Source organism: Carlito syrichta, unplaced genomic scaffold (assembly GCF_000164805.1).
Source record: "Carlito syrichta isolate Samal-C Ts95f unplaced genomic scaffold, Tarsius_syrichta-2.0.1 Scaffold316491, whole genome shotgun sequence".
Classification (NCBI taxonomy): Eukaryota; Metazoa; Chordata; class Mammalia; order Primates; family Tarsiidae; genus Carlito; species Carlito syrichta.
In genome coordinates this window covers 233,831-251,352 of record NW_007260587.1, presented here as the reverse complement: position 1 = coordinate 251,352, position 17,522 = coordinate 233,831, and the positions used below count along the sequence as shown (strand labels likewise).

The window sequence follows — 17,522 nt, the reverse complement described above, 5'->3', positions numbered from 1 at the left end:
TGTGGTCTATTCTGTAACTTATATGTAGTTGTAAAAACAAAAAAATATTGATTGTCAGTTATGTTTTCTTAAAGTCACACCTTCTTTGAATTAAGAAGTAATTTAAATATCTTCTAGTTTACGGTTGCTCTTCAGGATAAGTAAATGTTTAGTCATTTTTTTCCAATTATTTTCATGATCTATTATATGGTGAGTATGACTTACAGTATTGACTCTCTACCTAAATACTTCACTTTGAATTTTTAATTACTGGTTTTATAAAGAAACAGTGATTTCTTAACAGTAACCAAAATCATTGTTTTTGTGTATCTTGATTATTTTTGGATTCCAGGGTAGATATAGCACACCTATGCCTTTACAACCTAAGTGTTATTCACAAGAAGAAATACTTTGATTCTGAGCTTGAGCTTATGACATACATTAATGAAAACTGGGATAGATTGCATCCTGGAGAGGTAGGTGGTCTTAGAGCTAACTTCATTAGCTACTTGATGTCTTTTTTGTTTTATTTTGTTTTTCTTAAAAACAACTAAGACACATGTTTAAGTTAAATAATTTAACTAGAATTTTAGTTTTAGTTCTAGGGAGAAACAACTTTGATAAGGATATCAGTAGTTGTCTTCTCATCCTCCTGTGTGTGCATTGCCTGTTGACTTTGGAAAAAATTGTAGAAGGAGGAAGATATTTGAGTCTTTCATTTTCTGAAGTGAAAATCACTGTAGTTAAAGATTGAAGGGAGGGAGAAAGCGTTAGTGTTGGGTATCTTACTTATGATTCTACCTCCTTTTCTTCTAAGTTTTCTATGAACTTAGAGATGTAACCAACATTCTTTCTTTCTCTCTTGTTGGTCCTCCTTTATATATCTCTCACAGGAGTGGTGGGATCCAGTAATAGTGAATAATGAGTTATAGAGTGAAGCTGCTAGAATTGAGATTATCCCTTCTCATTTTGACATCTCATTTTGCTTCTCATTTGTGAAGTGTAACCACCTATGCTGGTTTACAAAAAGTCTTTTTTAAAGGAATATAAAAGTACTGCATGTTTATTGAAGAAGATTTTAAAACTATAGAGTAGCACAAAGAGGAAAGAAACCAGAATAAATTTAATAGTTAGGGATTCCCTTTTTAGCATTTATTTAGAATTATTAAAATGCACATATTAACTACTTTTAGGTTAGACTAAAAAATTTGTTCTTTAATATATGGAATGTGTACATCTTAGCTATGCATTATTTTTTGAGGTAGAAATTGTGCAAACTCATTTGAAGTTTAGGAATAATTTTTGCATTTGTAGTTTTTAGACATGAAGGGGATTATAAACCTTATGTCAAATAGGATATCAAAGGTTTTTCAGGTTTTATGAGGCATCAAGAAGAACATAATACATGCTTATTTAATTGGTAGATTAGCTGCATAAAAATAAAACAATTACCTGCAAGACACTTAAGTCTTAAAATCCAGGATATTTTTGAGATTCAGTTGATTGTTTTGAGTATTAGATACTGTTTTGAGTATTAGATATTGAACTATTATACTATTTTTTGTTAAGTTTTCTTTTAAATGAAGTCTGTGATAAAGTGAGTGACTTGTAAATTTGGTATATTTAAATAAACTGATTAGTAGTAAGAGGAGGAAGGTACGTGGCATTAGTAGTTCTTATAGTGCTCTTAGTTTTTAATGCTGTAATACATTCATTTAAAAATTTTTCCTTCAGCCGGGCTCGGTGGCTCAACCTGTAATCCCAGCGCTTTGGGAGGCTGAGGTGAGTGGATTGCCTGAGCCCCCCATGGGTTCGAGACCCGCCTGGGCAACTTGGCGAGACCTCATCTCTACAATAAATGAAAAATTAGCCAGGCATGGTAGCGCATGCCTGTAGTTCCAGCTACTTGGAAGGCTGAGGTGGAAGGATCGCCGGAGCCCAGCAAGTTGAGGCTGTGGTGACTGTAAGCGTGTCACTGTACTCCAGTCTGGGTGACAGAGTGAGACTCCAACTCAAAAAAAAATTCCTTCCAGCTATGATTGTTTTAGCACTTCATATGTAGATACATCTGTACATTTTATGTTTCACATGATGATATTCTGCTGTAGCTACTTGATGTAGATATTGGGTATACATATTAAAACTCAAGTTGCATTTTTCTCAAATGCTATCATGTTTAATTAAAAATTACATTTTAATGTTTAAATTTTATTTAAGAGACTGAAATTATAAAACAAAAATCACATTTAGTATATTTTTCAAGAAAAGAGTTCAGTTTATTTCCGGTATCTTAGCTTCAGCTGAACTTCTGATACACTTCACTTCAGCAGTAGATACATATTTTTATTTTCTGTAGTCTGAGATAATGTTTTAGAACAAATAAAAAGTTTTATTTAAGAATATTTCCATTTTTTGTCATCAAATTTATTATTAGAACACTTGACTAATCATTTCCCATTGCTATTTCTCTGAATTAAAATAATATATTCAGATTTCTTAGATTAGATATCTCATTCACAGACTGTAGTTATTGACAGATTGAAATTTAGGTTTCTAATTCTCTGCATTAATTTTTTATAGCTTTACACTGTAAGCATAATTGGATTTTAGGGTGAGATTTTAATAATAAAGAGATCATAAAATTTATCCCAGGCTGTATAATGCTTATTCGATGGTTTTAATTTATCAGTTTACTTTTAAATGCTTGTGGTGATAGATACAAACAAAAGCATGAAACAAAGATAGCAGCATGTATTTTTTTCTTAGTTGACTATTTAGTATACTGTTGTTGTAAAGAGAAGCTAAAACTTTTGAACCATTTTAGAAGATAATGATAGTTTATTTTTTTTTGGTTTTTTTTTTGAGTTGGAGTCTCACTCGGTCGCCCAGACTGGAGTGCAGTGGCCGCTCCTGGCCACCGCAGCCTCGACCTGCTGGGCTCCGGCGATCCTTCCGCCTCAGCCTTCCAAGTAGCCGGAATTACAGGCATGCACTACCACGCCTGGCTGATTTTTTGATTTATTATAGAGATGAGGTCTCGCTGCCCAAGCGGGTCTCGAACCTGCGGGCTCAGGCAATCCACTCACCTCAGCCTCCCAAAGGCGTGGGATTACAGGCTGAGCTACCGAGCCCGGCTTGATAATGATAGTTTTATACTGTGTTTCCTTTTGTGGTTTTGTACATCTTTATGGCCTGGTTCCTTAATGATTATCATATAGACTGAGAGTAGTTGTTTAAGGAACTACTGTTTTGAAATATCTTCTTTGAGATAATAAAAATACTTAATAAAATATATGAAACCACAATAAAGATTTCTTAAGTTTTTTAAATTTAAAATGAAGTCTCACTATTGTACTAGATTATTTTGGGGAGTTTAAAATGAGATATCAGTCCTTTTTGTAATCTGCATTTTATCATTTGCCTTGGATTCCCTAAAGTAATATGAAGTCCTGCTTCTGTAATAACCTACTTTTCTGCTAGCTGTGGTCTTAAATTTTAGAAACCCTGAGGTTGATAGCAAAAGAATGTATTGAGTGCTACTTCACTTTTGAAGGAGGTAGGGAGCTAAGCATAGATGAACCTCAATAAAGTACTGTTGTAGAAATGATATGAAAGGAAAATGTATAGTAGAGGTGATTTAGTACTTTTAAGTGGAAATTATAAGAAATCTGATTAGCAGCAATACTTGGGGCCTTGAGGATTACATATAGTATGTAGATTAGCAACAGATTATTTAAGCTGTGGGCATACTTAAGCCTTTGTGGCACGGAATTCAACATTGATAATTGAAGGGAAGAGTTATACTATAAATAATAGCATTTATGTCTGTACAGGAATATACAAATCTGAAATTACAAGGGTAATTTGAGATTGGTGTCTGGAGAAAAAGGAGCAAAAAGGGTTATTCTGTCAAAGCTTTATATACCTCATGGTCACATGGAAAATATGGACTATGATACTCTTCTAATGTAAATTAACTGATTTACACTTTAATAGTTGTATTTTTAGTTTGCAAAGCACAGAAAGGGAGCCTTTAGCCTGTTTATATTCGTAAAATATAGTTTTATGCAAGATAGTCATGAGTGCTGAAATAATAGATCAAATTTCTGAGAAACCATAAAGAGTAAGTACCAAAAGAAAATAGAGTTCATTGTAATTTTCCAAAAGAGGAGTAGGATGCAGAAATTAGAAAGTCAGTTTTGTGGTTGTCAGCAAAATTGTAGAGCAAGTTTTTCAGATCCATGGTTTGTGAAGATTTAAAAAGCCACAGGGAAAAACTCTTACTAGAGTAAATCATGATAAATACCCTGGTTAGCAACACTAGTTAGTCAAATGGTATAGAATGATACAGACATAGCATAACTTGATTTCAGATAAAGTATTGAAATGTGAGTTGGTTAAAGTAAAAATTAAATGGATTTGTAACTAATTGAAAAGCAGTAACAAAATTAGTGCTTTGAATACATTCTTGAGGGAGATTGTAATAGAGGGCCACAGTCTCATTCCTACCCTTAATTCAAGAAGGGTGATATAATCAAGAGAAAAGATTAACTGGAACATCGAGCTGAAAACAAGATCAAATTAACAACAGTTGAAAGTTCTGCTTTAGGTGTAAACAGAGACAGTATAGGCGTATCATAAGGGAATACTTGATTTGGTAGCAGTTTATCTAATAGGCTTTCAGAGTTGAAGTGGGGAGGGGAGCAGAAAGAAGATAAAATTAGCAAAAAGCTTGATATGAAATAATAATGTGATGTAACTGTTAAACAGTTTGACCCAATCTTACAGTTAGACATAATAGCTGCTTTCAGATATTGGAGGAGCTGTCTTGTTACTGTGGGAATGGAAGAGTTCCAGGGTGAAAAGCTTTGCCCACCTATGGAGTGGGCCTCCTCAGAAGATGTCTTAATCAGCTTTTATCAATGGTAATAATTTAGCCAAAGTTGAGTTAATATCGACTCTAAAAGAGATTGCAATCTTGTGGAAGGTTGAATTGAATCTTGGTCTCATTCAAGCTTTAAAGTCTGATTTTATTATTCCTCTTTTAAAATAGGAATTTTCTATCATTGGATATTTTAGAAATTATAGTAGGGGGAGGTGGTATGCTATAGAAGAATGAGCACCTAACTGTCCTGTTTCATATTTTTTTTTAGCACTTATTTAGCACATTGGCACAGAGTGGGCTCTCAGTGAAGATTGAATAAATGGACTTACTGTCACTTGGGTCCAGGTTTTAGCTCTCTCACCAACTAGCCAGGTGAATTTGAGCAGTTCATTGAACTTTTATACGTGTTGACTCTTGTTTAAAATAGATTGGAGTAGATGACTTACAAGTCTCTTCTAGCTCCAGTGTTATGTTCGGCAGATTTGTTTGCTCTTTCACTTAAAGCAGTTTTGAGGTTTAGGAGTTTCCTATGGTAAAAGAATGTACTGACTGTAATTTTGAAAGTCAACTTTGACATTTGAGAAGCTTTTGGGGTTTTTTTTTGGTTCGTCTTTATAGCTTTCACTCAGGATGGTCCTTTTAGAATTTAGAATTTTTTACTAGTGGGCCCCAGTCAAAAAGAGGCAGAAAGGTCTCTGAGGAAATCCTTACAGAAACAAAATAATATTTTCTAGAATTGAATATTTAGATTTTAAAATGGTTTGTGGTGATGAAAAATTACTGAGCCATGTAGGGCTGGCTGAAGTCTATAATTCTTAATGAAAATAAAAGTCCTTAAGTTCACAGTATTTTTTAAAATTATAGAGATTATTGGTTTATGCTAATATATTTATTGGGAAATAAAGAGGTATGTTTCTCATTACTTCCTGTACTTCTTCCTGTTGATACCTGTTGGAATCTTTTATGGTAAATATTAAAAATGATTCTAATGTATTATTTCCCTAGATTATAGAATTTTTAAAAATTTGACAATAATAGTAAAATCCCATTTTTGTGCATTTTATAGTTTGTTGTTCTTTCATTAACATATTATTTGATTCATATAATGAATAGTAAAGTAGTGAAATAGTGCAGGTTTTATACTTACCTTTTTAGAGGTGAGAAAATAAGCCTTGAGAGAGGTTAAATGACTGTAGGCCATGTAATTAGTTAGCGAGGACCTAGAATTAGAATTTAGATCTTTTGACTACCAATCAGTACATTTTTCCCTCTGTATCACATTGCCTCTGTCTAGCACCTGTATATTACTAATTGATGAAATTATAGAGTGTTAAATTGTTTTTTGATACTTCACAGCTGGCAGACACACCAAAATCTGAAAGATATGAGCATGTTCTGGAGGCATTAAATGATTACAAGACCATGTAAGTTGACTTATTTTATGTATCCCTATGAGGGAGACATTTAGTAAGTATAAGGAATAATTACATTGTTTAACAATTGTGGGATTGGTGTATAGAACAAGTACATACCATTTAAACCTTCCAGTGTCCTGTTCTCTTTCAGTCAGAGAAAAGTAGTTGTTCTCAAGGGTTGGGGAAGGGAAGAGTAATCCTTTTCCTGGGAATGGTTGGGTGGGAGGCATATCTCAGTGGGAGTTTGACCTATTTCATTGAAAAAGCTTATTTAGCAATAACTTGTACTTCTGTAATGTCATCTACTAAAAGTGAAATAAAATCTTACTAGCTGGTGGGAATATTCAAAAGACAGAGGAAACTATTATAGTGAATATAACTTTTTAAAAAATGGAGGTCTTCTGTGGTTTTAAGATTAGTTATTGCTTTCACTTACAGAAGAGTAATATTCCTAGGCAGAGTACTCTAAGGACTTAAGGGACATTGTTTGATATGTTCTCATTCAGATCTTCCCTTAACCAGTTGTATATACATTTCTTGAAAATATTTTTAAATGCAGTAGAAATTTTATAAATGTATGTGCTGGCTTCAATAAATTAATGAATTATAAAATTTTTGTTTGGAACAAGTTGCTGTTTTAAATTTGACAGCATTTCCTCATTAAGTAATACTATAATTACTAGTGGCTAGATCTTTAGACCATTTCAAAAAACTATAAGGTATGTGAGCAATTATTGTACTGGTAAGAATATTTTGTGGACATTGAATTCTGAATTTTAACTAGGGTGCCAGATACACATTTTCTTTCCTGCTGTGGTAGAAATGGGAGCTCCCCTTTCTAAACCTGCGAGAAAGTGAAAGAACATTCCAGACAATTGGTAGAGGTTCTTGTGGCCAGGCAGGCTTTAGTGTAGAACTCAGGTAGATGGAAGTGGTGGGGATTGAGGACCCTATAAGACTAATGGAAAGGGCTAAGGGACATATTTTTCAGAGGCCCAAGTCCACATTACAGTGAAATGACACTTCTCTGCCCCAGGCTAATTCCAATTCCAGTTCTGGCACACTAAACAGTCCTGTTCTTTTATTTTCTGAGCCTCTAGTATTTGTCTTTTCGATTGTTATCACCTATTATTTCTGACAAGTACATACTATTCAAAACTTTTTAAAGGTTTTTTTCTCCTCATAAATCCACTTTGAAATAGATTTTTTTCCCTAAGCCTTTGAAAAGATATTTCTAACATAAATGGAAGAACATATTGGGGCTAAAAAAATACCATTCTTTATTTGTATTTCTTCTTTTAAAAAGCTAATTGCCATGTTTAAAAAGAACGATGGAGCCGGGCTCGGTGGCTCAGCCTGTAATCCCGCGCCTTGGGAGGCTGAGGTGAGTGGATTGTCTGAGGCTGTGGGTTCGAGACCCATTTGGGCAACTTGACGAGACCTCATCTCTGCAATAAATCAAAAAATTAGCTGGGTGTGGTAGCGCACACCTGTAGTTCCAGCTACTTGGAAGGCTGAGGCGGAAGGCTTGCCGGAGCCCAGCAGGTTGAGGCTGTGGTGGCCGGGAGCGGCTACTGCACTCCAGTCTGGGTGACTGAGTGGGACTCCAACTCAAAAAAAAAACAAAACAAAAAACGATGGACATGTCCTCTTCTCGTTTCTGGTACTGTCCCTTCTCCCCCATCATATCCTAGTGTGGACTGGCTCTGGGGCAGATAAGAATCAAGGAAAGCAAGGGAGTAGGAGTTTTTGTAGTGTTGGGTGGGCTTTCATGTGTAAGGCCTTATATCTGAAAGTTTTGAGTTAGGGTCTACCATGTATGTGTGTTCAGTTTTTTAAATTTTAGCTAATTTTTTTAAAAATTTAGGTTTATGTCTGGGAAAGAAATAAAGAAGAAGAAGCATTTGTTTGGGTTGCGAATTCGTGTTCCTCCTGTGCCACCAAATGTGGCTTTCAAAGCTGAGAAAGAACCTGAAGGAACATCTCATGAATTTAAAATTAAAGGCAGAAAGGCATCCAAACCTATATCTGATTCAAGGTAAAAGTTGATCCGTGGCTTAGTTTTTCTCTTTAGCTTACTTGTAACTAAAAATGTGTGTTATTTAGTCTCATTAGTATATTTGGCCGTTACCTTTTTTTTTAATCTGTAATTTCTTACTTAGACAAAGTACAAAGAGTTGATGTTAGATACTTGCTTGTTTGTTTATTTTAGGTCTTTGACCTTCTAAGAGTAGACCCTATTGATGTTGCTGGCAAATAGCTTAAGCACTGGCCTATTTATTTGTTCATTTACTTTTCATTCATTCATTCATTCATTCGTTCATTCATTCAGCACATTTATCCAGTACCTTATTATCTAAGTGCTGGGAGTACAATGACAAACAAGATAGATTTTCTTTGTGCCCTGATGTGGTTAACATTATAGTAGAGAACAAGGATGATAAGTAAAATAATTACAGATCATGCTGGTGCCATTGAGGATGGCATACTGTTGTAGACTTTTCTGGGATGGATAGACATGGTCTTTGTACTTTTAAAAGGAGGCTTAAGGGAAGAATACTTAAGATAATATTTAAACCAAGACTTAAAGAATGAGAATGATAAAACAATGTGGAAAATCAAAGGGAAAAATACTCCAGGTAGCAGACATAATAAGTGTAAACGCTGTGAGACATGTTCTAGGAACTCATAGAAAGCTGATGTGGTATGAATGAGGGCTAGACAGTAGCATCAGGTATTGAAAAGATTTGGTGAGGCTTGATCATATGTAGGGTCTTGTGGATCTCATTGGGAGGTTGGGTTGTTTTCTGAGAATAATGGGGAGCCCTTTGAGGGATTTACTTGCCCTTTAAAAGTACATATCTGAGGCTTGATGTAGCTCACACCTGTAATCCCAGCACTTTGGGAGGCTGAGGCTGGAAGATTGCTTGATCCCAGGAGTTCTGTACCAGCCTGGGCAACACAGAGATCCCATCTCTAGACAAACAAACGAATAAATAAATCAGCAAGCAAGCTGGATGTGGTGGTACACACCTGTAGTCCCAACTACTTGGAAGGCTGAAGCAGGATTGCCTGAGCCCAGGAGGTCGAGGCTGCAGTTGTGTACTCCACTGCTCCCCAACCTGGGCAACAAAATGAGACTTAAAAAATAAAGTGCTTATTTGGGTGCTACCTTGAGACTAGGTAGTATAGAGGTAAAAATGTAAGGAGAAAATTAAGACTCTTGTAGTTGTGTAGATGAGAGATAGATTATGAGTATTTGCACAAGGACAGGTGGTTACAGTCACATGGAGAGAAAAGAGATTCAGGATATCTATTGGAGACAGAATTAATTGGATTTGCTGGTGAATTAAATTTATGAAATAAAGGGAAGAAAACAAGTAATGCCCAGGTTCTAGCTTGAGCAAACTGATGGGTAGTGGGGGTGGTATCTGTTGCCAAGAATTGGAAGAACAGATTTTGGTATGGTGAATGAAGTATTCTTTGTTTCATACTAATTGAGTTTAAGATTTTCATGAGGGATATATGAAGGATAATGCGAAATATGGACAATTAGATGTGTAAGTCAGGAACTCTTAGGGAAGGGTTAGGGTAAGTGATACAAATTTGGAAGCTTATTTATAAAGCCATGGGAAAATGAGTGAAATTACCCAGGGAGAAAGTAAAAAGAGAAGAGAATATGGCCCAGAGAATGTCCTGGTATCATTTATAAATTTGGAAGAGGTAAAATAAGCAAAGGAGACCAAAGAATGATCAGTGAGATGGAATGAAACCATGGAAGTTAGGTGTCATGAATATCAAAAGGAAGGGGATGTTTCAAGGAAGATGGGTATATTAAACTGTGTTGAATGCTAGTGAGAGGTGGCTTAAGACGAGAGAAAAATATTTATTGGATAAGGCAGCATTTCTTAGTGACCTTGACAAAAGAAATCACTTTTGTAAATAGTAAAGACAGAAGCAAGATTGGAGTGGGTGGATGGAAGTGTGACTGAATCCAGCATTGCCCAATTTACATGCAGAATCTGGGCTTCTCCTGTATTTCAGGGACATAAACAAATTTAGATTAATAACAATATAACAAAAACAAAGGAATAGGGGAAAGTAGGAAAAACTATCTCTAAGAATCCTGAATGAGAAGGGAGAAAGTGGGAAGGATATGTGTGGTCACCACTGAGAAGTTTTCCTGTACAGGAAAGCAAGACAGATGGAATGGCAGCTGAGGTGAGGGTGAGATTAGTCAAGTGATGGTTTTTGTGTTTTAATAGGTGGGAGGTAACTGGAACCTCTTTTGGTGTGTTTGTAGGATTGATCCAGTGTAGAGGAAGAGATTGGTGTAGGGGAGAGAGAGAGGAGCTAATTGATGATATTTGTAAAATCTTTGAGAAGCCAAAAGAGTAGGGATCTAGAGCCTACATGTGGGAATGGCCTTTTATAGAAGTAGAAATTTCCTTCTGCTGAAATGTGGTAGAAGAAGAGAAGGTGGGACAGATGCTAGTTCTGTTGTAGACTGGGCAGTTGGACATTGACTAGTGTTCTTGCCTGGTAGCTTCTATTTTCTTGATGAAATATAAGGCAAAGATAGCTGAGAGAGTTATACAGAAGGGGAGATTCAAGGGTAAATTAAAAGTATGGAATTGTAAAAACTGTAATTACAAAGCATTGACAATGCATCATAGTCATTTGATGCTATTTGTTTCCTTTCTTGAAAGTAGCTGCTATTTGTTTCTTTTCTTATAGGAAAGAATTATTGTTTCCACCACTTTCACTAATCTCTTGCTAGCAGTTGCCTGTGTTATAAATTAGAAAAAAAGAATTCCACAAGTGTTTTCATTTCTCTCATGATTTTGATAGAATTTTCCATCTGTAGTAGCTTTCCAGTCATCCAGTGCCACCATTCAGCTTTATTTAAAGGCATCCTCAGTTTCTTCTGGGCCCTGTCTATGGGCTGGTCCTTTTAGTCTGAGAGTTCTTTCTTTAGTCCAAGCGTCCTTTATAAATATTATGTTGATCATCTTTCCAAAAAACAATATATTCTATCCATCTTGTCCTTGAGACTTTTGATTCTAGGTCTAGTTCTGACTTGTCCTGTTCGTCCCCTGCTTTCTCCTTCCATATCTATTCCCTGACCTTAGTTCGGCATCAGGAGGGTAGGGTTTTTCTTAGTTTTCTTCGGTCACCTCTTTCTAGCCTATTATACAGTATTCCTTTTCTCTGTTTTCTTAATTGAACTTTCCTGAATAACTTACTCATAGCACTTACTCCATTTATTAACATTTGTCATTTTCTAACTAGGTTGTGAACCCCTTAGCACAGGGACCACCTTTGTGTCCATATAACATAGATACATCCTGGCTTCATGAGGTTAACTGCTAAATCCATTGTCATTTTTAGTAGTAAATCCTTGTAGTAATTGCATCCCCCCAAGTAGTAATAACCTAAACTAAATAATTAAACTTATAGGAATTTTGAAATCTTCCATCCAATATAGTTGTCTGGTTTTTGTTGTTGTTTTAAAAAATCTTTTGGTGGTATATATTGTTCAGAATTATATTAAAGAGAATATGTGTTACCATTAATATAAAATATAATATGTATATGTCTAATTACATACATAGAGCCATTGTCTTTTTGTTTTCTTTATGCAGAGATTAAGTACATAATGGTTTTCCATTTCAGGGAAGTAAGCAATGGCATAGAAAAAAAAGGAAAGAAAAAATCTGTAGGTCGTCCACCTGGCCCATATACAAGAAAAATGATTCAAAAAACTGCTGAGCCACCTTTGGTAAGAGGATATGTTACTATATGGTCTCAAAGAAGAAGAATGCATGAAATTACTGAGGAGCTGATTTTTTTTTTCCAGATTATTTTAGAGCCATGCTTTAAGTTTTTTATTTTTTATTTTCCAGGATAAGGAATTGGTTTCAGAGAATCCTACTTTGGATTTACCTTGTCCTATAGGGTAAATAAAAATTTATTTTCTCCTGTCCTAGGTATTTTCATTTTGGGGGAAATTAGTATTTCTATTTGTTATGTAATATAGTCATTATACCATTTACATTCTTTTGTCTTAGGAGAACTGAGGGAACTGCACATTCATCTAATACCTCAGCTGTGGACTTCACGGGTGCTTCCAGTGCAAAAGAAACTACCTCGTCTAGCATTTCCAGGCATTATGGGTAGATTTTTTAATATTCTGATTTTCTTTTATGTTCTTCTTGATTCTTTGTAGTATTGATTGAATAATTTTTCAGCAATTGAAGGTGATGTAAATGTGTCTTTTCAACTTTTTGAGAAGTAATACATACATAGATTTCATACACCGTTAATATTCATTTGAATCTTTTTGCTTTTTAGGGTACAAACATTAAATTTTTCAAATTTGTTAGGAAATTTGCTGTGTGGAGACGAGGTATACCAGTGTTTAGAGACTGTGCTTTCTGTTAGGCCTTTTAATGCCTCTATTATACGAGTAAGCCTTGATTTAAGAAAATTTGATTTTTTAAAAAAAAGATTGAATTAGGCACATAAATCCTTTTGTCAGTGAAATTATTTTGAACTCAGGATTTTTGTCAATAGCAGACTTCCCCTCTAATCTTTTATTTATTTATTTATTTATTTTTTGAGTTGGAGTCTCACTCGGTTGCCCAGACTGGAGTGCAGCAGCCGCTCCCGGCCACCGCAGCCTCGACCTGCTGGGCTCCGGCGATCCTTCCGCCTCAGCCTTCCAAGTAGCCGGAATTACAGGCATGTGCTACACGCCTGGCTGAATTTTTGATTTATTGTAGAGATGAGGTCTTGCTGCCCAGGCGGGTCTCGAAGCCCAGGCGGGTCTCGAACCCACGGGCTCAGGCAATCCACTCACCTCAGCCTCCCAAAGGCGTGGGATTATAGGCTGAGCCACCGAGCCCGGCTTAATCTTTTATTTAACCCAGATTTTTCAGGATAACTTTTTCTTAAAGCACAGCATATTAGTACGTATGGAGAGTTTAGTCTGCTTGGATCAGAGCTACTGTTTTCAAGTTTTATACTTCTGTTTAATTCTTGTTCCCAGTTCAAAAACTGCCTTTGTAAATTATGCCAAATTCTAAGTTAAGGACGCAAAGTGTAACCCATTTGTTTTGAATCTTGAATAATAATAATAAAGTGAGTTACGTTTTTGGCCTCTTACTAGGAACTTTTGTGAAGCGTTTTACATACATTGTCTTATTAATCTTAAAACAATTTTTGGGTTGTAAGTTCTGTTATTCTCATTTTACAGATGAGGAAACAGACTCATGCAGTATGACTGTAAAGTCTTTGAATTTAACTATCAAGCTGTATTCTTTTATTATAAGATCTAAAATCTTTGCATGTCTGTGCTGAAAAAAACCTCAGTGATTATCTTAGTTCAACTCTTTCACTTAATAAGTGAACACAGAAGATGAGAGATTTGAATTTGGCCAAGTAATAGAGTTAGAGCTAAACTCAGGATACCAAGTACTTGTTCCATTATATTACTTAACTAGGCCTAGAACCAGTCAGAGAACCTTTATCCTAGTTCTACTGTTTAAACACATGGGACAGTGTTATGTGTGTAGTTGGCACTCATTAAATATTTGTTGCAGTGAATGAATGATTGAACTCCCTTCTTTTTAATAATGAAACTGTTGGGCAGTACCTGACATATGAGTAGGGTTTCTTGTAAGAATTTGCTTTGTTGACTGCCTAGGTAAAAAATTAGTTCTTATTCTTTCAAGCTTACTAGTAGGTAAGGAAGAAAAGCTCTGCAAAGTTCAGTCCCCCCAAAATTATGGAATTTAAGGTAATGAAGGCAAGTGATAGTCTGTTTATTTTGGCTTGGCTGATTTTTATGTCAACAAGGGTATACAGTATATAGTACAGTGATCCAAAAAATTAGAGAACATATTGTGTGGGCATAGGATGGTTTAAAACCTTAGTAGACAGTTTTGGGTTTTTCTGTCCCATAGATTATCTGACTCTAGAAAAAGAACGCGTACAGGAAGATCTTGGCCTGCTGCAATACCACATTTGAGGAGAAGAAGAGGTCGTCTTCCAAGAAGAGCACTCCAGACTCAGAACTCAGAAATTGTAAAGGATGATGAAGGCAAAGATGATTATCAATTTGATGAACTAAACACAGAGATTCTGAATAACTTAGCAGATCAGGAGTTACAACTCAATCATCTAAAGAACTCCATTACCAGTTATTTTGGTGCTGCAGGTAGAATAGCATGTGGTGAAAAATACCGAGTTTTGGCTCGTCGCGTGACGCTTGACGGAAAGGTGCAGTATCTTGTCGAATGGGAAGGAGCAACTGCATCCTGACTGTAGGACTGAACATTATGTTCACTGCACTCACATTTTCTGTAGGTACAGTTCAAAGCCCTAAAGGAGTCTGGCTTTTACTATCTTTCTTAAAAAAAAAAAAAAAAGTCAAAAAAATTCACAAAAGGGGATGATACTAGCCTTAACATGTACTTGTCGATGTTATGGATATTGTCATAAAAAGATATCTTTTAAAAATCAGAACAGAGACTTAATTTTTTAAATCTTACGATTTGTAGAATGTTTCTAGGATAGGATATTAAAAATGATTCAAACCCATGCATGGTGTTAGATAATTTTTCTAATTATTCCATTGAGTCAGTTTTTGTGATTAGTGGTTATCAGAGCAAACAGATCATGTAGATAGCACAAGTATTTGGAGAAAAATTGTCTGTTTTGTTACCAAAATGTTGGAAAAAATTTATTTCAATACCTTTTAGATTTCATAAAGTGCAGTGTATATAATGCCTACTGAAAGACTGTAAAATATTGAAATTTTCTTTCAAGCAAAGTGTAAAAAATATATTGAGCCTGTAAATTGCTCTGTGACTAGACTTCATTGTCGTCTTAATATATTCTTTGCATGTGCATATATATACACACACGTGTATATATATGTGTGTGATTATGTGACCTATGCAATACAAATTATGGGAATGGGCAGCTTTGGAGTATATATCCCATAATTCTTTTTTCAGGAATAGTTGCAGTATTTACACAGCAGCATTTCTTCTCAGGCTTTTATTGGGTGCTGTTGCTTGCTATGTACGAAGAGAAATATGTCAGACAAGTTTAGTGTGTTCTGAAGAAGGGTGTGAACAACAGTGTTCATGGGCTTTTAGAATGCTTTTCACTTTCAGTCCTTGTAACTCAGCTGTTCAGTACCTAAAACAAATTCAAATCATTTGAACATTATCTCCTACTAGAATTAACGTTTTCAAGTTTTCATGGCACATTATGATTGTAAATGTTTCTCATTTTTAACAGTAAGTCTATAGGAGTCCCGTGAAGATTCCTGAAATGTCTGTAGTAACTGTTAGTCATGTTTGAATAAGTGTAGTATGAACAAAGTATTTTATTGCACAGGGTTAACAAACAGTATGTTGCCATCTGAGGCTACTGCTGTTTTATTACAACATTACCTCTTGTTTTTATAAAATGTACCAAGATTTAAATTGATAACTTTATTTTACATGTAAAAAAAAAACAGTTTCTTTTATCACCAGTGTTAGAGTTGTCTTCTGTTTCCTTTTGTTTTGTTTTTCTTTTTTAGCCAAAGAGTGAACAGAAGAATTTTCTTATTTTGGTGGCTATTCATTTTACTTTTAAAAGTGATAGGTGAATTTTAGACTTAAAATGGGGGAATTTGCTGCCAAAATGAAAAATATGTAAAGTGTAGTGATTACAGAGTGGTAAAAATGTGGGTTAGTACTTATTTATTCCATTAATTGATTATTTGACTGTTTTATAAAGAAAGTTGCTTTATTTCTTTAAACATCTTCAAAAGATGATCTTTTCTTGTCACATTATAGCCAAAAGAAGCAGAGAACTTCATGGTCCTGCGTTTGGTTCCTGGTTAGCCAGGTATAAATGAGCTTTACAAAAGTGCAAATTAAAAACTGTCACTTCTGTTTACCTCCACCAAAACTTGATTTTCCCCTAGCTATTAATTTAAGGTTGCCTTTCCTGCAGCTGCAATATTTTGAATAACACACAGAGTTTGTGTTGATTTTTGAATGTTTGTTTATATCTAGGGGTAATGAAAAATGTAAATCCCGTGTAACCTTATTCATTCCACCTGTATCATATTATTTCATTTTCCCCAAAGTCCTTTAATTCTAACTGAACACCAGCAGTATTTTTAGAAACTCTTTCTTTAACGTACTTGGAAGACGATTTATCAAGCTGAATTGTCTTTAGACGTAATTATTGTGAATGTCTGTTTTATTTTATCATGGTGGTTCACATGGCTCTGATGTTCAGTTTGTATTTTTGGAATTGCTTTACTTAGAATTAAAACAGACCAACATTAAATGTGTGTATTTTTTAAAGAGCTAATGAGTTTTGCTTTTGTATTTACTTGAAAATACACACTAGTGCAGTAGTTTACTGCTTTTATTTAGGGAGGTAGGAATTTTCTAATTCCACTGCTAATATGTTCATTTGAATTAATCTTTATAAAGCTTTGTTTTCATTTTCTTCTTTTCCCCCATATAATATTAATAGCTATCACATGTTCATGTTAAGTAATTGTAAAAAAAAAAACCCAAACTACATTTAGCTAGCTTTTACACTTTATATTTGAAAGACAATATATCTACCCTGTCCCCAAACTTCAAAAATTTAGACTTTCCAACTATATTTTCTTCTTACATAGAAGGGATCAGGGTTTTCATGAAAGGATTTCCTGATTTTTTTTTTTTTTTTTTTTAAGTTTTGCCTCAAGGTTGCAGAAAGAAAAGATGTAGAAACAATATACCTTACTCATTTTAATTTAAAACAAATACATTTTTATAAATACTCTGGTACTAAATGGTAAACATGGATTCTAACACACCTGTACCGCCAAACTAGAGCAGAATATAAGCTATCAAAGATATTCTACAAATTCTAATATAGGGATGATGAAGCCAGATCTTGCTAGGGATATTTTGTTACTAAATGTTTGGCAAAGTGAGTGTTCACTGATGTGCTAGAATTGAGGTTGTTCTGGTCCCCCCCACCTCCTTTGTGTGAGATGTGTCTTGAGTATGCATGGTTAGTCTCTATAGTGTATGTTCAGAAAATTCCAAATTGTCAGTGTTGGTGGTAGAACTAACTCTGTTTTGGGCTACTTTGTTAGTTTCTACTAGGTATTTGACTGAAACATGATCTGACAACATAATTTACCAGATTGTTTTATGATGTGGTTCTAGAAC

The 17,522-nt window shown here is 34.9% G+C and overlaps 1 protein-coding gene across 4 annotated transcripts in view; it reads left to right on the top strand.

Annotated features, from left to right (window-relative positions):
* The window catches only part of MTF2 (metal response element binding transcription factor 2), a 50,766-nt gene extending 34,104 nt beyond the window's left edge, over positions 1-16,662 (top strand). For 3 of the 4 annotated variants that reach the window (XM_008074570.1, XM_021707301.1, XM_021707300.1), the window contains 7 exons: positions 332-455; positions 6,221-6,288; positions 8,147-8,317; positions 11,956-12,061; positions 12,186-12,238; positions 12,351-12,455; positions 14,247-16,662. In XM_008074570.1, the coding sequence (XP_008072761.1) occupies positions 332-455; positions 6,221-6,288; positions 8,147-8,317; positions 11,956-12,061; positions 12,186-12,238; positions 12,351-12,455; positions 14,247-14,604 (985 nt within the window). In that variant the 3' untranslated portion in view covers positions 14,605-16,662. The remainder of the gene's footprint in view (positions 1-331; positions 456-6,220; positions 6,289-8,146; positions 8,318-11,955; positions 12,062-12,185; positions 12,239-12,350; positions 12,456-14,246) is intronic. The other variant, XM_021707299.1, reaches the window with a different exon arrangement.
* The last annotated feature ends 860 nt before the right edge of the window (positions 16,663-17,522 follow it).